Raw genomic sequence first — 21949 nt, forward strand, 5'->3', positions numbered from 1 at the left:
GACAGCTAGCTAGGGACGGGGTTCTGGCTCTCTGAAACTACTAGTCTGTCTGACAGCTAGCTAGGGACGGGGTTCTGGCTCTCTGAAACTACTAGTCTGTCTGACAGCTAGCTAGGGACGGGGTTCTGGCTCTCTGAAACTACTAGTCTGTCTGACAGCTAGCTAGGGACGGGGTTCTGGCTCTCTGAAACTATTAGTCTGTCTGACAGCTAGCTAGGGACGGGGTTCTGGCTCTCTGAAACTACTAGTCTGTCTGACAGCTAGCTAGGGACGGGGTTCTGGCTCTCTGAAACTATTAGTCTGTCTGACAGCTAGCTAGGGACGGGGTTCTGGCTCTCTGAAACTATTAGTCTGTCTGACAGCTAGCTAGGGACGGGGTTCTGGCTCTCTGAAACTACTAGTCTGTCTGACAGCTAGCTAGGGACGGGGTTCTGGCTCTCTGAAACTACTAGTCTGTCTGACAGCTAGCTAGGGACGGGGTTCTGGCTCTCTGAAACTACTAGTCTGTCTGACAGCTAGCTAGGGACGGGGTTCTGGCTCTCTGAAACTACTAGTCTGTCTGACAGCTAGCTAGGGACGGGGTTCTGGCTCTCTGAAACTACTAGTCTGTCTGACAGCTAGCTAGGGACGGGGTTCTGGCTCTCTGAAACTATTAGTCTGTCTGACAGCTAGCTAGGGACGGGGTTCTGGCTCTCTGAAACTACTAGTCTGTCCGACAGCTAGCTAGGGACGGGGTTCTGGCTCTCTGAAACTACTAGTCTGTCTGACAGCTAGCTAGGGACGGGGTTCTGGCTCTCTGAAACTACTAGGATGTCTGACAGCTAGCTAGGGACGGGGTTCTGGCTCTCTGAAACTACTAGTCTGTCTGACAGCTAGCTAGGGACGGGGTTCTGGCTCTCTGAAACTACTAGTCTGTCTGACAGCTAGCTAGGGACGGGGTTCTGGCTCTCTGAAACTACTAGTCTGTCTGACAGCTAGCTAGGGACGAGGTGTTGCCATAGTCAGCATTTGGTTGCACTGAAGAATGTGTGTTGACCAGTCTACTTTTTATTGTTAAAATGATATATTATGAATCTGAAATACGTGCCTTTGTGCTTTAGTGTTTATAAACTCACTCATAACGAATTGTGCTTTCTTCGTCCACAGGACAGTCCATAATGAGTTGGAGAAGCACAGGTAAAGAGCCATTCTATCCTGTGACATTCGACCTTCTGCAACCACTGTGTAGATTTCTATTTCCATCGGTACATGTCTAATTCTAATAGTAACAACACAGGCATAAAACTAAAGATAACTGTTAAAGAGCCACTGAACACGCCGATTAGCAAGCGTGTTTTTCTGTCGTTCATGAGAAAAAAAGACTAATTTCAGCACTTGGGGGTGTGTTTCCTGACAGATTCTGTGTTTGGTTAATGACGATTGTACCTCATAAGACAATGTAGCCTAATTCACTTCCTCTAAATCCCCAGGATTAATCTAAAACAACTCAAGAAGTCTGTAATTAATCTTGACGTTTTTTTGCCAAGGATGATTTAGTTAGGCAATTGAAATCTATCTTAAGTTGTTTGGTGCAGTATTTCACAAGTTAAAAAAAATGTGCAATGTTTTGTCTTATGTAAACAAAGTTGGAGCTGCTGGGCAGGTCTGTCTCACTGTCTGTGCTAGTGGATAGAGAGCGGCAGCTGTTCATTTATTTAACTATTCAAGTCAGTTTAGAACAAATTCTTATTTACAATGACGGCCGACCAAAAGGCAAAAGGCATCCTGTGGGGACAGGGATTAAACATTAAAACAATATATAAATATAGGACAAAACACACATCACGACGAGACAACACTACATAAAGAGAGACCTAAGACAACAACATAGCAAGGCAGCAACACAACATGACAATAACATGGTAGCAACACAACATGACAATAACATGGCAGCAACACAACATGGTAGCAGGACAACATGACAACAACATGGTAGCAACACAAAGTGGTAGCAGCACAACATGGTAGCAACACAACGTGATAGCAACAGAACATGGTAGCAGCACAACGTGGTAGCAACACAACATGGTAGCAGCACAACATGGTAGCAACACAACGTGGTAGCAGCACAACATGGTAGCAACACAACGTGGTAGCAGCACAACATGGTAGCAACAAAACATGACAGCAGTACAACATGGTAGCAGCACAACATGGTAGCAGTGCAACATGGTAGCAGCACAACATGGCAGCAGCGCAACATGGTAGCAGCACAACATGGTAGCAGCGCAATATGGTAGCAGCGCAATATGGTAGCAGTACAAAAACATGGTACAAACATTATTGGCCACAGACAACAGCACACAGGGCAAGAAGATAGAGACAACAATACATCACAGACAACAGCACACAGGGCAAGAAGATAGAGACAACAGCACACAGGGCAAGAAGGTAGAGACAACAATACATCACAGACAACAGCACACAGGGCAAGAAGATAGAGACAACAGCACACAGGGCAAGAAGGTAGAGACAACAATACATCACAGACAACAGCACACAGGGCAAGAAGATAGAGACAACAATACATCACGAAAATCAGCCACAACCGTCAGTAACCGTGTCCATGATTGAGTCTTTGAATGAAGAAATGGAGATAAAACTGTCCAGTTTGAGTGTTTGTTGCAGCTCGTTCCAGTCGCGAGCTGCAGAGAACTGAATAGAGGTTCACCCCATGTTAGTGGGCCTTCACCATGTTAGTGGGCCTTCACCATGTTAGTGGGCCTTCACCATGTTAGTGGGCCTTCACCATGTTAGTGGGCCTTCACCATGTTAGTGGGCCTTCACCATGTTAGTGGGCCTTCACCATGTTAGTGGGCCTTCACCATGTTAGTGGGCCTTCACCATGTTAGTGGGCCTTCACCATGTTAGTGGGCCTTCACCATGTTAGTGGGCCTTCACCATGTTAGTGGGCCTTCACCATGTTAGTGGGCCTTCACCATGTTAGTGGGCCTTCACCATGTTAGTGGGCCTTCACCATGTTAGTGGGCCTTCACCATGTTAGTGGGCCTTCACCATGTTAGTGGGCCTTCACCATGTTAGTGGGCCTTCACCATGTTAGTGGGCCTTCACCATGTTAGTGGGCCTTCACCATGTTAGTGGGCCTTCACCATGTTAGTGGGCCTTCACCATGTTAGTGGGCCTTCACCATGTTAGTGGGCCTTCACCATGTTAGTGGGCCTTCACCATGTTAGTGGGCCTTCCCCATGTTAGTGGGCCTTCACCATGTTAGTGGGCCTTCACCATGTTAGTGGGCCTTCACCATGTTAGTGGGCCTTCACCATGTTAGTGGGCCTTCACCATGTTAGTGGGCCTTCCCCATGTTAGTGGGCCTTCACCATGTTAGTGGGCCTTCACCATGTTAGTGGGCCTTCACCATGTTAGTGGGCCTTCACCATGTTAGTGGGCCTTCACCATGTTAGTGGGCCTTCACCATGTTAGTGGGCCTTCACCATGTTAGTGGGCCTTCACCATGTTAGTGGGCCTTCACCATGTTAGTGGGCCTTCACCATGTTAGTGGGCCTTCACCATGTTAGTGGGCCTTCACCATGTTAGTGGGCCTTCACCATGTTAGTGGGCCTTCACCATGTTAGTGGGCCTTCACCATGTTAGTGGGCCTTCACCATGTTAGTGGGCCTTCACCATGTTAGTGGGCCTTCACCATGTTAGTGGGCCTTCCCCATGTTAGTGGGCCTTCACCATGTTAGTGGGCCTTCACCATGTTAGTGGGCCTTCACCATGTTAGTGGGCCTTCACCATGTTAGTGGGCCTTCACCATGTTAGTGGGCCTTCACCATGTTAGTGGGCCTTCACCATGTTAGTGGGCCTTCACCATGTTAGTGGGCCTTCACTTCTTGTTCCAAACTTAGTTTTAGATGACTGACTTTATTTTTAAAATGTATTTCGTTCTTTTTTTTTTTCCCCCAATTTCGTGGTATCCAGTTGGTAGTTACAGTCTTGTCCCGTATGGACTCGGGAGAGGCGAAGGTCGAGAGCCACGTGTCCTTCGCTGCAACTCCCGTATGGACTCGGGAGAGGCGAAGGTCGAGAGCCATGTGTCCTCCGAAACACAACCCAGCCAAGCCGCACTGCTTCTTGACACAACGCCCACTTAACCCGGAAGCCGGCCGCACCAATGTGTTGAAGGAAACATTGTGCACCTGGCGACAGTGTCAGCGTGCATTGCACCCGGCCCGCCACAGGAGTCGCTAGTGTGCGATGGGACAGGAACATCCCTGCCGGGCCAAACCCTCCCCTGACCCGGACGACGATGGGCCAAACCCTCCCCTAACCCAGACGACGCTGGGCCAAACCCTCCCCTAACCCAGACGACGCTGGGCCAAACCCTCCCCTAACCCAGACGACGCTGGGCCAAACCCTCCCCTAACCCAGACGACGCTGGGCCAAACCCTCCCCTAACCCAGACGACGCTGGGCCAAACCCTCCCCTAACCCAGACGGCGCTGGGCCAAACCCTCCCCTAACCCAGACGACGCTGGGCCAAACCCTCCCCTAACCCAGACTGTCTGCGACTCATCGATGCCACCAGACGACGCTGGGCCAAACCCTTCCCTAACCCAGACTGTCTGTGACTCATCGATGCCACCAGACGACGCTGGGCCAAACCCTCCCCTAACCCAGATGACGCTGGGCCAAACCCTCCCCTAACCCAGACGACGCTGGGCCAAACCCTCCCCTAACCCAGACTCCCGGCTGGCCAAACCCTCCCTAACCCAGACGACGCTGGGCCAAACCCTTCCCTAACCCGGACGACACTGGGCCAAACCCTCCCCAGATGATTCTGGGCCAAACCCTCCCCTGATGATACTGGGCCAAACCCTCCCCAGATGATACTGGGCCAAACCCTTCCCTAACCCAGACTGTCTGTGACTCATCGATGCCACCAGACGACGCTGGGCCAAACCCTCCCCTAACCCAGACGACGCTGGGCCAAACCCTCTCCTAACCCAGACGACGCTGGGCCAAACCCTCCCCTAACCCAGACTCCCGGCTGGCCAAACCCTCCCCTAACCCAGACGACGCTGGGCCAAACCCTTCCCTAACCCGGACGACACTGGGCCAAACCCTCCCCAGATGATTCTGGGCCAAACCCTCCCCTGATGATACTGGGCCAAACCCTCCCCAGATGATACTGGGCCAAACCCTCCCCTAACCCAGACGGTGCGGGGCCAAACCCTCCCCTAACCCAGACGGCGCTGGGCCAAACCCTCCCCTAACCCAGACGGCGCTGGGCCAAACCCTCCCCTAACCCAGACGACGCTGGGCCAAACCCTCCCCTAACCCAGACGGCGCTGGGCCAAACCCTCCCCTAAACCAGACTGTCTGCGACTCATCGATGCCACCAGACGACGCTGGGCCAAACCCTCCCCTAACCCAGACTGTCTGTGACTCATCGATGCCACCAGACGACGTTGGGCCAAACCCTCCCCTAACCCAGATTGTCTGCGACTCATCGATGCCACCAGACGACGCTGGGCCAAACCCTCCCCTAACCCAGACGACGCTGGGCCAAACCCTCCCCTAACCCAGACTCCCGGCTGGCCAAACCCTCCCCTAACCCAGACGACACTGGGCCAAACCCTCCCCTAACCCAGACGACACTGGGCCAAACCCTTCCCTAACCCAGACGACACTGGGCCAAACCCTCCCCTAACCCAGACGACACTGGGCCAAACCCTTCCCTAACCCAGACGACGCTGGGCCAAACCCTCCCCTAACCCAGACGACACTGGGCCAAACCCTCCCCTAACCCAGACGACACTGGGCCAAACCCTTCCCTAACCCAGACGACACTGGGCCAAACCCTCCCCTAACCCAGACGACACTGGGCCAAATCCTCCCCTAACCCAGACGACGCTGGGCCAAACCCTCCCCTAACCCAGACGACGCTGGGCCAAACCCTCCCCTAACCCAGACTCCCGGCTGGCCAAACCCTCCCCTAACCCAGACGACACTGGGCCAAACCCTCCCCTAACCCAGACGACGCTGGGCCAAACCCTCCCCTAACCCAGACGGCGCTGGGCCAAACCCTCCCCTAACCCAGACTGTCTGCGACTCATCGATGCCACCAGACGACGCTGGGCCAAACCCTCCCCTAACCCAGACGACGCTGGGCCAAACCCTCCCCTAACCCGGACGACACTGGGTCAAACCCTCCCCTAACCCAGACGACGCTGGGCCAAACCCTCCCCTAACCCAGACAACACTGGGCCAAACCCTCCCCAGATGATACTGGGCCAAACCCTCCCCAGATGATACTGGGCCAAACCCTCCCCAGATGATACTGGGCCAAACCCTCCCCTAACCCAGACGGCGCTGGGCCAAACCCTCCCCTAACCCAGACGGCGCTGGGCCAAACCCTCCCCTAACCCAGACGACGCTGGGCCAAACCCTCCCCTAAACCAGACTGTCTGCGACTCATCGATGCCACCAGACGACGCTGGGCCAAACCCTCCCCTAACCCAGACTGTCTGTGACTCATCGATGCCACCAGACGACGCTGGGCCAAACCCTCCCCTAACCCAGACTGTCTGCGACTCATCGATGCCACCAGACGACGCTGGGCCAAACCCTCCCCTAACCCAGACTGTCTGGCCAAACCCTCCCCGATGCCACCAGACGACACTGGGCCAAACCCTCCCCTAACCCAGACGACGCTGGGCCAAACCCTCCCCTAACCCAGACGACACTGGGCCAAACCCTTCCCTAACCCAGACGACACTGGGCCAAACCCTCCCCTAACCCAGACGACACTGGGCCAAACCCTCCCCTAACCCAGACGACGCTGGGCCAAACCCTCCCCTAACCCAGACTCCCGGCTGGCCAAACCCTCCCCTAACCCAGACGACACTGGGCCAAACCCTCCCCTAACCCAGACGACGCTGGGCCAAACCCTCCCCTAACCCAGGCGGCGCTGGGCCAAACCCTCCCCTAACCCAGACTGTCTGCGACTCATCGATGCCACCAGACGCTGGGCCAAACCCTCCCCTAACCCAGACGACGCTGGGCCAAACCCTCCCCTAACCCAGACTGTCTGCGACTCATCGATGCCACCAGACGACGCTGGGCCAAACCCTCCCCTAACCCAGACGACGCTGGGCCAAACCCTCCCCTAACCCAGACTGTCTGCGACTCATCGATGCCACCAGACGACGCTGGGCCAAACCCTCCCCTAACCCAGACGACGCTGGGCCAAACCCACAGGCCGTTTTCAAAGGCATCTGGTGCCACTCCTTTACATCTTATTTCATTTCATGTTTAAGTGCAACTGGGCTTGAGTTTTATTAAATAAAGTATGTAGCCTTGTCCGAACCAGAACGGCCGTAGGGCAGGAGTCCATCTCCTGTTTCTGTAGAGTGAACCAGAACGGCCGTAGGGCTGGAGTCTATCTCCTGTTTCTGTAGAGTGAACCAGAACGGCCCGTGGGGCAGGAGTCCATCTCCTGTTTCTGTACAGTGAACCAGAACGGCCCGTAGGGCAGGAGACCATCTCCTGTTTCTGTAGAGTGATGCAGCTTAATGTGCAGTACATCCCCTGGACAGGGCAGGGTCTAGTTTATGAATAGTTATATTATTGTAACAGACGTGCTCAGTTGAGACATTGTGTCATTGTGTTGTAACATTGTGTCATTGTGTTGTAACATTGTGTCATTGTGTTGTAATATTGTGTCATTGTGTTGTAACAGACGTGCTCAGTTGTAACATTGTGTCATTGTGTTGTAACATTGTGTCATTGTGTTGTAACATTGTGTCATTGTGTTGTAATATTGTGTCATTGTGTTGTTGTAACATTGTGTCATTGTGTTGTTGTAACATTGTGTTGTTGTAACATTGTTGAGACATTGTGTCATTGTGTTGTTGTAACATTGTGTCATTGTGTTGTTGTAACATTGTGTCATTGTGTTGTAATATTGTGTCATTGTGTTGTTGTAACATTGTGTCATTGTGTTGTAATATTGTGTCATTGTGTTGTTGTAACATTGTGTCATTGTGTTGTTGTAACATTGTGTTGTTGTAACAGACGTGCTCAGTTGAGACATTGTGTCATTGTGTTGTTGTAACATTGTGTCATTGTGTTGTTGTAACATTGTGTCATTGTGTTGTTGTAACATTGTGTTGTTGTAACAGACGTGCTCAGTTGAGACATTGTGTCATTGTGTTGTTGTAACATTGTGTCATTGTGTTGTAATATTGTGTCATTGTGTTGTTGTAACATTGTGTCATTGTGTTGTTGTAACATTGTGTCATTGTGTTGTTGTAACATTGTGTTGTTGTAACAGACGTGCTCAGTTGAGACATTGTGTCATTGTGTTGTTGTAACATTGTGTCATTGTGTTGTTGTAACATTGTGTCATTGTGTTGTTGTAACAGACGTGCTCAGTTGTCTCATTGTGTCATTGTGTTGTAACATTGTGTCATTGTGTTGTTGTAACATTGTGTCATTGTGTTGTTGTAACATTGTGTCATTGTGTTGTTGTAACAGACGTGCTCAGTTGTCTCATTGTGTCATTGTGTTGTAACATTGTGTCATTGTGTTGTTGTAACATTGTGTCATTGTGTTGTTGTAACAGACGTGCTCAGTTGAGACATTGTGTCATTGTGTTGTTGTAACATTGTGTCATTGTGTTGTTGTAACAGACGTGCTCAGTTGAGACACCACCTGGAACAGTTGAAGCAGCAGGTTCCTCAGGTGTCTGACTCCATGAGAAACACCACCCTGAACCTGCTGAGACGGGCTCAGACACACATCAAGGTGAGATGAACCCTAAACCCTACCCCCTACCCTAACCACTACCCTACCCTAACCACTACCCTAAATCCTACCCTAACCCTAAACACCACCCTAACCCTAAACCCTGCCCACTACCATAAACCCTACCCTAACCACTACCCCCTACCCTAACCCTAAACCCTGCCAACTACCCTACCCACTACCCTAAACCCTACCCTAACCACTACCCCCTACCCTGCCCACTACCCTAAGCCCTACCCTAACCACTACCCTAAACCCTACCCTAACCCTAAACCCTGCCAACTACCCTAAACCCTACACTAACCACTACCCCCTACCCTGCCCACTACCCTAAGCCCTACCCTAACCACTACCCTAAACCCTACCCTAACCCTAAACCCTACCCACTACCCTAAACATTACCTTAACCCGAACCACTACCCTAAACCCTAACCATTACTAGCTTTACTCATGTGTCTCTCTCTCTCTCTGTATAACTGTCCTCGTGTCTCTCTGTATAACTGTCCTCGTGTCTCTCTCTCTCTCTGTATAACTGTCCTCGTGTCTCTCTCTCTCCCTGTATAACTGTCCTCGTGTCTCTCTGTATAACTGTCCTCATGTCTCTCTCTCTGTATAACTGTCCTCATCTCTCTCTGTATAACTGTCCTCATGTCTCTCTGTATAACTGTCCTCATCTCTCTGTATAACTGTCCTCATCTCTCTGTATAACTGTCCTCATGTCTCTCTGTATAACTGTCCTCATCTCTCTCTGTATAACTGTCCTCATGTCTCTCTGTATAACTGTCCTCATCTCTCTGTATAACTGTCCTCATCTCTCTCTGTATAACTGTCCTCATCTCTCTCTGTATAACTGTCCTCATCTCTCTCTGTATAACTGTCCTCATCTCTCTCTCTCTCTCTCTGTATAACTGTCCTCATGGCTCTCTCTGTATAACTGTCCTCATGGCTCTCTGTGTATAACTGTCCGCATGGCTCTCTCTGTATAACTGTCCTCATCTCTCTCTGTATAACTGTCCTCGTGTCTCTCTGCGTAACTGTCCTCTTCTCTCTCTGTATAACTGTCCTCACGTCTCTCTCTCTCTCTGTATAACTGTCCTCATGGCTCTCTCTGTATAACTGTCCTCATTTCTCTCTGTATAACTGTCCTCATGTCTCTCTGTGTAACTGTCCTCATCTCGCTCTGTATAACTGTCCTCATGTCTCTCTCTCTCTCTGTATAACTGTCCTCATGGCTCTCTCTGTATAACTGTCCTCATGTCTCTCTGTATAACTGTCCTCATCTCTCTCTGTATAACTGTCCTCATCTCTCTCTCTCTGTATAACTGTCCTCATCTCTCTCTCTCTCTCTGTATAACTGTCCTCGTGTCTCTCTGTATAACTGTCCTCATGTCTCTCTGTATAACTGTCCTCATGTCTCTCTCTCTCTGTATAACTGTCCTCATGTCTCTCTGTATAACTGTCCTCATGTCTCTCTGTATAACTGTCCTCATCTCTCTCTCTCTGTATAACTGTCCTCATCTCTCTCTCTCTCTGTATAACTGTCCTCATGTCTCTCTCTCTCTGTATAACTGTCCTCGTGTCTCTCTGTATAACTGTCCTCATGTCTCTCTCTCTCTCTCTGTATAACTGTCCTCATGTCTCTCTCTCTCTCTGTATAACTGTCCTCATCTCTCTGTATAACTGTCCTCGTGTCTCTCTGTATAACTGTCCTCATGTCTCTCTCTCTCTCTGTATAACTGTCCTCATCTCTCTCTGTATAACTGTCCTCATGTCTCTCTCTCTCTGTATAACTGTCCTCGTGTCTCTCTGTATAACTGTCCTCATCTCTCTCTGTATAACTGTCCTCGTGTCTCTCTGTATAACTGTCCTCGTGTCTCTCTGTATGTGTCCTCATCTCTCTCTGTATAAGTGTCCTCATGTCTCTCTCCTTCGCCCCCATCAGAAGCTGCAGGATCAGGATGAACGTGCGGAGCAGTTGAAGGGTCGTCTGCGTTGGGAGCAGAGAGAGCTGAGGGTGAGGTTAGAGCAGCTCCAGGGACATGGAGGACCTGGGGGTCTGACTGGTCTGGGCCCTGGGGGTCAGGGAGGAGCTGGAGCGGTCTCAGAGAGGATGAGGAACGACAGCCTGGGCTCAGCAGCCATGTCCTCTTCAGAGAGATCTGACTCTGACAGAGGTGAGTCTCACGGTCGTCACAGCTCTCTTACCCAATCACAGCTCTCTTCTCCAATCACAGCTCTCTTACCCAATCACAGCTCTCTTCTCCAATCACAGCTCTCTTCTCCAATCACAGCTCTCTTCTCCAATCACAGCTATCTTACCCATGTTTAGTAACCAATCACAGCTCTCTTCTCCAATCACAGCTCTCTTACCCATGTTTAGTAACCAATCACAGCTCTCTTACCCATGTTTAGTATCCAATCACAGCTCTCTTACCCATGTTTAGTAACCAATCACAGCTATCTTACCCATGTTTAGTAACCAATCACAGCTCTCTTACCCATGTTTAGTAACCAATCACAGCTCTCTTACCCATGTTTAGTAACCAATCACAGCTATCTTACCCATGTTTAGTAACCAATCACAGCTCTCTTACCCATGTTTAGTATCCAATCACAGCACTCTTACCCATGTTTAGTAACCAATCACAGCTCTCTTACCCATTTTTAGTAACCAATCACAGCTATCTTACCCATGTTTAGTAACCAATCACAGCTCTCTTACCCATGTTTAGTAACCAATCACAGCTCTCTTACCCATGTTTAGTAACCAATCACAGCTATCTTACCCATGTTTAGTAACCAATCACAGCTCTCTTAACCATGTTTAGTAACCAATCACAGCTCTCTTACCCATGTTTAGTAACCAATCACAGCTCTCTTACCCATGTTTAGTATCCAATCACAGCTCTCTTACCCATGTTTAGTAACCAATCACAGCTATCTTACCCATGTTTAGTAACCAATCACGCTCTTACCCATGTTTAGCTCTCTTACCCATGTTTAGTAACCAATCACAGCTCTCTTACCCATGTTTAGTAACCAATCACAGCTATCTTACCCATGTTTAGTAACCAATCACAGCTCTCTTACCCATGTTTAGTAACCAATCACAGCTCTCTTACCCATGTTTAGTAACCAATCACAGCTCTCTTACCCATGTTTAGTAACCAATCACAGCTCTCTTACCCATGTTTAGTATCCAATCACAGCTCTTACCCATGTTTAGTAACCAATCACAGCTCTCTTACCCATGTTTAGTAACCAATCACAGCTCTCTTACCCATGTTTAGTAACCAATCACAGCTCTCTTACCCATGTTTAGTAACCAATCACAGCTCTCTTACCCATGTTTAGTAACCAATCACAGCTATCTTACCCATGTTTAGTAACCAATCACAGCTCTCTTACCCATGTTTAGTAACCAATCACAGCTCTCTTACCCATGTTTAGTAACCAATCACAGCTCTCTTACCCATGTTTAGTAACCAATCACAGCTCTCTTACCCATGTTTAGTAACCAATCACAGCTCTCTCTCTCAGTGTTCAGTGTTCATCTCCGTGTTAGGGATGTAGGTCTACATCTTCAGGTTTTGTCGACCGAAGTGTCCGGAGGTGTTCATGTTTAAAGTTATTCAGCTTAATGTTTCATATCAGAAATATGGTGTCTTAAGTACAACTAAAACACACATTGATTTTAGATTTGAGTCAGAACAGATTCATATTTGACAGATTATAGATTGTCTTTGATAACCTGAGATGTGTTGGTTTTTGTTTTTTGCAGAAGACGTGGAGGTTGATGTGGAGAGCATAGTGTTTGACTGTCTGGACTCTGATGGACTGGGGACGGTCCCTCACACAGGCACAGATCACTGTTACTCCAGCAGCCCCATCTGGGCTGGGCTATGACCTACCTATCACTGCATACACACGCCTCTGGGAGGGACACACACGCCTCTGGGAGGGACACACACGCCTCTGGGAGGGACACAACGGCGTCCTACGTCGGACTTTAAAGGGACGAGCGTTGGAGTGAGGTCACCTGACGTAAGACGCCGGGGACACAAAGGAGGAAAAACATTCCAAATAAGACAAAGGACAAAAAAATAAGGAAAGAAGAGAATGAGGAACAACCTCAACATTACTGAACAGAACAGGAGGAACAACCTCAATATTACTGAACAGGAGGAACAACCTCAACATTACTGAACAGGACAGGAGGAACAACCTCAATATTACTGAACAGGACAGGAGGAACAACCTCAATATTACTGAACAGGAGGAACAACCTCAATATTACTGAACAGGACAGGAGGAACAACCTCAACATTACTGAACAGGAGGAACAACCTCAATATTACTGAACAGGACAGGAGGAACAACCTCAATATTACTGAACAGAACAGGAGGAACAACCTCAACATTACTGAACAGAACAGGAGGAACAACCTCAATATTACTGAACAGGACAGGAGGAACAACCTCAACATTACTGAACAGGAGGAACAACCTCAACATTACTGAACAGGACAGGAGGAACAACCTCAACATTACTGAACAGGAGGAACAAACCTCAACATTACTGAACAGGACAGGAGGAACAACCTCAACATTACTGAACAGGAGGAACAACCTCAACATTACTGAACAGGAGGAACAACCTCAACATTACTGAACAGGAAGAACAACCTCAACATTACTGAACAGGACAGGAGGAACAACCTCAACATTACTGAACAGGAGGAACAACCTCAACATTACTGAACAGGACAGGAGGAACAACCTCAACATTACTGAACAGGACAGGAGGAACCACCTCAACATTACTGAGGACAGGAAGAACAACCTCAACATTACTGAACAGGAAGAACAACCTCAACATTACTGAACAGGACAGGAGGAACCACCTCAACATTACTGAACAGGACAGGAGGAACAACCTCAACATTACTGAACAGGACAGGAAGAACAACCTCAACATTACTGAACAGGACAGGAGGAACAACCTCAACATTACTGAACAGGACAGGAGGAACCACCTCAACATTACTGAACAGGAGGAACAACCTCAACATTACTGAACAGGACAGGAGGAACAACCTCAACATTACTGAACAGGAGGAACAACCTCAACATTACTGAACAGGAGGAACAACCTCAACATTACTGAACAGGACAGGAGGAACAACCTCAACATTACTGAACAGGACAGGAGGAACAACCTCAATATTACTGAACAGGACAGGAGGAACAACCTCAACATTACTGAACAGGAGGAACAACCTCAACATTACTGAACAGGAAGAACAACCTCAACATTACTGAACAGGAGGAACAACCTCAATATTACTGAACAGGAAGAACCACCTCAACATTACTGAACAGGACAGGAGGAACCACCTCAACATTACTGAACAGGAAGAACCACCTCAACATTACTGAACAGGACAGGAGGAACCACCTCAACATTACTGAACAGGACAGGAAGAACAACCTCAACATTACTGAACAGGACAGGAGGAACAACCTCAACATTACTGAACAGGACAGGAGGAACCACCTCAACATTACTGAAAAGGACAGGAAGAACAACCTCAACATTACTGAACAGGACAGGAGGAACCACCTCAACATTACTGAACAGGAAGAACAACCTCAACATTACTGAACAGGACAGGAGGAACAACCTCAACATTACTGAACAGGAGGAACAACCTCAACATTACTGAACAGGAGGAACAACCTCAACATTACTGAACAGGAAGAACAACCTCAACATTACTGAACAGGAGGAACAACCTCAACATTACTGAACAGGACAGGAGGAACAACCTCAACATTACTGAACAGGAAGAACAACCTCAACATTACTGAACAGGAGGAACAACCTCAACATTACTGAACAGGAGGAACAACCTCAACATTACTGAACAGGACAGGAGGAACAACCTCAACATTACTGAACAGGAGGAACAACCTCAACATTACTGAACAGGAGGAACAACCTCAACATTACTGAACAGGAGGAACAACCTCAACATTACTGAACAGGACAGGAGGAACCACCTCAACATTACTGAACAGGAGGAACAACCTCAATATTACTGAACAGGACAGGAGGAACAACCTCAACATTACTGAACAGGAGGAACAACCTCAACATTACTGAACAGGACAGGAGGAACAACCTCAACATTACTGAACAGGAGGAACAACCTCAACATTACTGAACAGGAGGAACAACCTCAACATTACTGAACAGGAGGAACAACCTCAACATTACTGAACAGGAGGAACAACCTCAACATTACTGAACAGGACAGGAGGAACAACCTCAACATTACTGAACAGGAGGAACAACCTCAACATTACTCACTTTTCAAAACATTTGATTTGATCTAACTTCTCGTTCAGCTCTGACTTACTGTGAGCTGGATCTGTTTTTAAAATATATATTTTGCTCAAATCTCTGAACAGGTTTAAAAAAAAAAAAAATCTTAGTCTGACCTCTTAAACAGCATCAAACTCAAGGACAGTCCAACCATCGTTTGCTGGATGGTTTTATTTCTCTTCTTTTACACCAGTGTGTATTATCAGCATGTGTGAATTGGAAATGTGTTTTGTTTCCATGTCTCAACTCTCCCCTGAGACACCTTCAGAGTCACAGCCTGGGGGGTTAGCCATTATCATTAAGTGCCTTGCTCAAGGGCACATCGACAGATTTTTCACCTCGTCTGCTTGCAGATTCAAAGTAGCAACCTTTCGGTGACTGGCCGCTAACCGCTAGGCTAGCTGCCGTCGTATGAATGGCGGTCGGAATCATTAAGCTCCATTATACTTTCTGACCACAGTATCATTGACTTCCAATAGACACAACAGGGTAGTATTCATTAGAAAACACACTGAAACAAGGAGAGACTACCCGTCCAATAAGAAGAGCTCTGGTTTGTTTTCCGTTGCAAAGCGTTTTGCCACCGCGTGCTCTAATGAAGGCGATTCCACCGAGCGTCATGGATTGAATAGGTGCTCTGCTCACTGTCCACGACCGTGACCCCGGGATTGTGTCCCAAATGGAAGCCTGTTTCCTATATAGTGCACTACTTTAGACAGGGCCCAATAATGTAGTGCACTACTTTAGACAGGTCCCTATTCCCTATGTAGTGCACTACTTTAGACAGGTCCCTATTCCCTATGTAGTGCACTACATTTACATTTACATTACATTTAAGTCATTTAGCAGACGCTCTTATCCAGAGCGACTTACAAATTGGTGCATTCACCTTATGACATCCAGTGGAACAGTCACTTAACAATAGTGCATCTAAAACTTAGGGGGGGTGAGAGGGATTACTTATCCTATCCTAGGTATTCCTTAAAGAGGTGGGGTTTCAGGTGTCTCCGGAAGGTGGTGATTGACTCCGCTGTCCTGGCGTCGTGAGGGAGTTTGTTCCACCATTGGGGGGCCAGGGCACTACTTTAGACAGGGCCCAATAATGTAGTGCACTACTTTAGACAGGTCCCTATTCCCTATGTAGTGCACTACTTTAGACAGGTCCCTATTCCCTATGTAGTGCACTACTTTAGACAGGGCCCAATAATGTAGTGCACTACTTTAGACAGGTCCCTATTCCCTATGTAGTGCACTACTTTAGACAGGTCCCTATTCCCTATGTAGTGCACTACTTTAGACAGGGCCCAATAATGTAGTGCACTACTTTAGACAGGTCCCTATGTAGTGCACTATGTAGGACAGGGTTTCCCAAAGCTGATTGTATTGATTTATTGTTGTACGTCAGGCTACAAAAATACCAGCAAATCAATTTGGTTTAATCTACTAATTATCTGTAATTATAATCTGGCCCCAGTCTACTAATTATAATCTGGCCCCAGTCTACTAATTATCTGTAATTATGATCTGGCCCCAGTCTACTAATTATCTGTCATTATAATCTGGCCCCAGTCTACTAATTATCTGTAATTATAATCTGGCCCCAGTCTACTAATTATAATCTGGCCCCAGTCTACTAATTATCTGTCATTATAATCTGGCCCCAGTCTACTAATTATCTGTAATTATGATCTGGCCCCAGTCTACTAATTATCTGTCATTATAATCTGGCCCCAGTCTACTAATTATCTGTAATTATGATCTGGCCCCAGTCTACTAATTATGACTTGGCCCCAGTCTACTATTTATAATCTGGCCCCAGTCTACTAATTATAATCTGGCCCCAGTCTACTAATTATCTGTAATTATAATCTGGCCACAGTCTACTGATTATCTGTAATTATAATCTGGCCCCAGTCTACTAATTATCTGTCATTATAATCTGGCCCCAGTCTACTAATTATAATCTGGCCCCAGTCTACTAATTATAATCTGGCCCCAGTCTACTATTTATAATCTGGCCCCAGTCTACTAATTATAATCTGGCCCCAGTCTACTAATTATAATCTGGCCCCAGTCTACTATTTATAATCTGGCCCCAGTCTACTAATTATAATCTGGCCCCAGTCTACTAATTATAATCTGGCCCCAGTCTACTAATTATCTGTAATTATGATCTGGCCCCAGTCTACTAATTATCTGTAATTATAATCTGGCCCCAGTCTACTAATTATCTGTAATTATAATCTGGCCCCAGTCTACTAATTATCTGTAATTATAATCTGGCCCCAGTCTACTATTTATCTGTAATTATAATCTGGCCCCAGTCTACTAATTATCTGTAATTATAATCTGGCCCCAGTCTACTAATTATAATCTGGCCCCAGTCTACTAATTATAATCTGGCCCCAGTCTACTAATTATCTGTAATTATGATCTGGCCCCAGTCTACTAATTATCTGTAATTATAATCTTGCCCCAGTCTACTAATTATCTGTAATTATAATCTGGCCCCAGTCTACTAATTATCTGTAATTATAATCTGGCCCCAGTCTACTATTTATAATCTGGCCCCAGTCTACTAATTATAATCTGGCCCCAGTCTACTAATTATAATCTGGCCCCAGTCTACTAATTATAATCTGGCCCCAGTCTACTAACTATAATCTGGCCCCAGTCTACTAATTATCTGTCATTATAATCTGGCCCCAGTCTACTAATTATCTGTCATTATAATCTGGCCCCAGTCTACTAATTATCTGTCATTGTAATCTGGCCCCAGTCTACTAATTATCTGTCATTATAATCTGGCCCCAGTCTACTAATTATCTGTCATTATAATCTGGCCCCAGTCTACTAAAGACATTATAATCTGGCCCCAGTCTACTAATTATCTGTCATTATAATCTGGCCCCAGTCTACTAATTATCTGTCATTATAATCTGGCCCCAGTCTACTAATTATCTGTCATTATAATCTGGCCCCAGTCTACTAATTATAATCTGGCCCCAGTCTACTAATTATAATCTGGCCCCAGTCTACTAACTATAATCTGGCCCCAGTCTACTAATTATCTGTCATTATAATCTGGCCCCAGTCTCCTAATTATCTGTATTTATAATCTGGCCCTGTCTACTGTATCTGTCATTATAATTTGACCAGTCTCTAATTATCTGTCATTATAATTTGTTCTAATTATCTGTAATTATAACTGGAGTCTCTAATTATCTGTCTGTCTGTTCTAATTATCTGTAATTATAATTTGGCCCCAGTCTACTAATTATCTGTAATTATCTGTCTCTACTAATTATCTGTCATTATAATTTGGCCTGAGTCTCTAATTATCTGTAATTATAATCTGGCCTCAGTCTACTAATTATCTGGCCCCCTGACCATCCGCTCAAGAATTGTTTTTGTCTGTTCTGTTGATGTTCTCTGACATGACCCTAGGAACCTGTCAGTTCACCAAACGGTGTCTGTTCTCTCAGGTCTTCTTCACAAGAAGACCTTATATTGGAAAACGGTACCTTAAACTCTCCAGCCTTTCGCTCCAGCTAACAAGCTTCAGGAATATTATAACGTCACCATGTACAGCACTTATTAAGTCTGTAGTCTGTCTGTCTGTCTGTTCTGTTATTGTGAATGAGTCTGTCTTTTCTGTCTGTTCTGTTATTGTGTCTGTCTGTCTGTTCTGTTATTGTGACTGAGTCTGTCTGTCTGTCTGTCTGTTCTGTTATTGTGACTGAGTCTGTCTGTTCTGTCTGTTCTGTTATTGTGACTGAGTCTGTCTGTCTGTCTGTTCTGTTATTGTGTCTGTCTGTCTGTTCTGTTATTGTGACTGAGTCTGTCTGTCTGTCTGTCTGTTCTGTTATTGTGACTGAGTCTGTCTGTTCTGTTATTGTGACTGAGTCTGTCTGTCTGTCTGTCTGTTCTGTTATTGTGACTCAGTCTGTCTGTCTGTCTGTCTGTTCTGTTATTGTGACTGAGTCTGTCTGTCTGTCTGTCTGTCTGTTCTGTTATTGTGACTGAGTCTGTCTGTCTGTCTGTCTGTCTGTCTGTCTGTCTGTCTGTCTGTCTGTCTGTCTGTCTGTCTGTCTGTCTATCTGTCTGTCTGTCTGTCTGTCTGTCTGTCTGTCTGTCTGTCTGTTCTGTTATTGTGTCTGTCTGTCTGTTCTGTTATTGTGACTGAGTCTGTCTGTCTGTCTGTTCTGTTATTGTATTTTGTTTTGTTTTGTTGCACAAAACTATCCACACAGTACTTCTTCTTTGCATCCCAAAAAAGCACAATAATTCTCTTTTCTAGTGCACTACTGTTGACCAGGCTCCATAAGGCTTCAGTTAAAGTAGTGCACTACTGTTGACCAGGCTCCATAAGGCTTCAGTTAAAGTAGTGCACTACTGTTGAACCCCTTGCAGTTCAGACCCCACTTGGAGAACCCCTGATATAGGGGATAGGGTGCTATTTGGCGATGTACCCCTTATATTGTAAAGGTTGTGGGCAATATAACTCTGAGCAATGCTTCTACTGAACTGTGGAGTGAGTTTCTCCAGAAAACAAAGATTATCTTTAGCCTTCAGATCATTGTCTATCCATTGGACTTGAGATGATATTTTACATTTTTAGGAAACGTACCCCTGGACTTTCCCAGACACATTAAGATTAGTAGTCCTGGACAAAACAATATTTTTGATATAGATTCTCCTTTGAGCTTTTTAATCCACGGCTGAGGCAGGGATTCAATCCGGTCGCAGGTTACAGGCAGTGTTCCCACGTCCGTGGAGAACCCATGCACAGTAAACGCTACGTATGGCAGCTCAATCGGAAATTACCTTTAAAAAAACGCAACGCTTATAACCCGCGATCGGATTTAATCAGGTCTAAATCGTGTGCCCAGGAAACCACCATCTTTCAGTTACCTAGCCATATTGTAACAGACTGTATTTAATTAGTTTCATGTTTCTGACGTGGACATTATGGAACTCATAGGAAATGCAGGTGTCTTTGCTAAGTGTCCATAGGGGTGCTGCAATGATGCATATTTTGCAAACATTTGATTGACAATTGCTCGTATGAACTTAGAGCCATTGAATATGCATTACTCAGTATATGTTGATTATACCTGCAATAGAGGCCACCATGTTTGGGCAGAAAGCATTGTTTTGATATGTAATACAGTACCTGCAATTTACATGTATGCAACTGTAGCCTTGGATACCAGGCGTAGCCAACGAGACCAGATCTGGAAGGATGGTTCCGCGAGACTAATGCAACGGTCTTACAAGTACCGGTCTACTAAAAAAAAACTCACTGTGGATTTGATCCTCTGTGCTGACTGCCTGCCTGTTACCCACTGAGGTGACTGCCTGGATGTTACCCACTGAGGTGACTGACTGGATGTTACCCACTGAGGTGACTGACTGGATGTTACCCACTGAGGTGACTGCCTGGATGTTACCCACTGAGGTGACTGACTGGATGTTACCCACTGAGGTGACTGACTGGATGTTACCCACTGAGGTGACTGACTGGATGTTACCCACTGAGGTGACTGCCTGCCTGCCTGTTACCCACTGAGGTGACTGCCTGGATGTTACCCACTGAGGTGACTGCCTGGATGTTACCCACTGAGGTGACTGCCTGGATGTTACCCACTGAGGTGACTGACTGCCTGCCTGTTACCCACTGAGGTGACTGACCGACTGCCTGTTACCCACTGAGGTGACTGACCGCCTGCCTGTTACCCACTGAGGTGACTGACCGCCTGCCTGTTACCCACTGAGGTGACTGACCGCCTGCCTGTTACCCACTGAGGTGACTGACCGCCTGCCTGTTACCCACTGAGGTGACTGACCGCCTGCCTGTTACCCACTGAGGTGACTGACCGCCTGCCTGTTACCCACTGAGGTGACTGACCGCCTGCCTGTTACCCACTGAGGTGACTGACCGCCTGCCTGTTACCCACTGAGGTGACTGACCGCCTGCCTGTTACCCACTGAGGTGACTGACCGCCTGCCTGTTACCCACTGAGGTGACTGACCGCCTGCCTGTTACCCACTGAGGTGACTGACCGCCTGCCTGTTACCCACTGAGGTGACTGACCGCCTGCCTGTTACCCACTGAGGTGACTGACCGACTGCCTTCAGGATGTTTATACCCCAACAAGATGCCTTATGACCTTGTCATCGCAACAAGGAAATGTCTGTATATCTATATGCACTTAGTCTTCCTCTGTCCCAGTACTATCATGTAGCATTTGTATAGGTATGTATGCCTTTTGTATGAATAAATATTTGTAATATTTAACACTAATCACTTCCTTGTTATTCAAAAGGCAGTATGAGATTTAAAAAATGATCCAGAAAAGAAAATATTTATTAGTATTCATCAATAAGTCCATACTGTTGCTCAAACATTACACATTCATACTTTGTATAGATTAATTTTCTTTAAAAAGAAGATTCTCGGGTACTTGTGTACTTTTATAGCCAGGAGTTATGAAAGTAAGCGCTCATGAGCCAAAAGTGGTACCCGAAAATGGTGTACTACATCATACATGTGTACTATGTCATTGCCCCGCCTCTCGTTCTGCTGTGTGTGCAACCTTACTAGCTGTCACTCAAATGGAGAGGGCCCGAAGCTCAGAACTCTAATTGGTTGGGGGCTGGCCCATGTAGGGGGGGAAAAGGGTTAGAAAAACAGTCTTTCAAACGAGGGATTTTGTGGCTAATTGAGGTAAAAAAAAAAAAAATAGTA

The 21949-nt window shown here is 46.8% G+C and overlaps 1 protein-coding gene and 1 long non-coding RNA gene across 3 annotated transcripts in view; both read left to right on the plus strand.

The window, feature by feature from the left end:
• mxd3 (MAX dimerization protein 3) overlaps window positions 1–13856 on the plus strand; it is a 29459-nt gene extending 15603 nt beyond the window's left edge. For both annotated transcript variants that reach the window (XM_046322841.1, XM_046322840.1), the window contains 4 exons: window positions 1147–1176; window positions 8696–8810; window positions 10753–10984; window positions 12592–13856. In XM_046322841.1, the coding sequence (XP_046178797.1) occupies window positions 1147–1176; window positions 8696–8810; window positions 10753–10984; window positions 12592–12716 (502 nt within the window). In that variant the 3' untranslated portion in view covers window positions 12717–13856. The remainder of the gene's footprint in view (window positions 1–1146; window positions 1177–8695; window positions 8811–10752; window positions 10985–12591) is intronic.
• Window positions 13857–19341: 5485 nt separating this feature from the next.
• LOC124011409 lies at window positions 19342–21499 on the plus strand. The gene is made up of 2 exons (XR_006834578.1): window positions 19342–21286; window positions 21318–21499. It is a non-coding gene; the product is annotated as an uncharacterized LOC124011409 (long non-coding RNA).
• The last annotated feature ends 450 nt before the right edge of the window (window positions 21500–21949 follow it).

This window comes from Oncorhynchus gorbuscha, linkage group LG23, assembly GCF_021184085.1.
Source record: "Oncorhynchus gorbuscha isolate QuinsamMale2020 ecotype Even-year linkage group LG23, OgorEven_v1.0, whole genome shotgun sequence".
Lineage (NCBI taxonomy): Eukaryota > Metazoa > Chordata > Actinopteri > Salmoniformes > Salmonidae > Oncorhynchus > Oncorhynchus gorbuscha.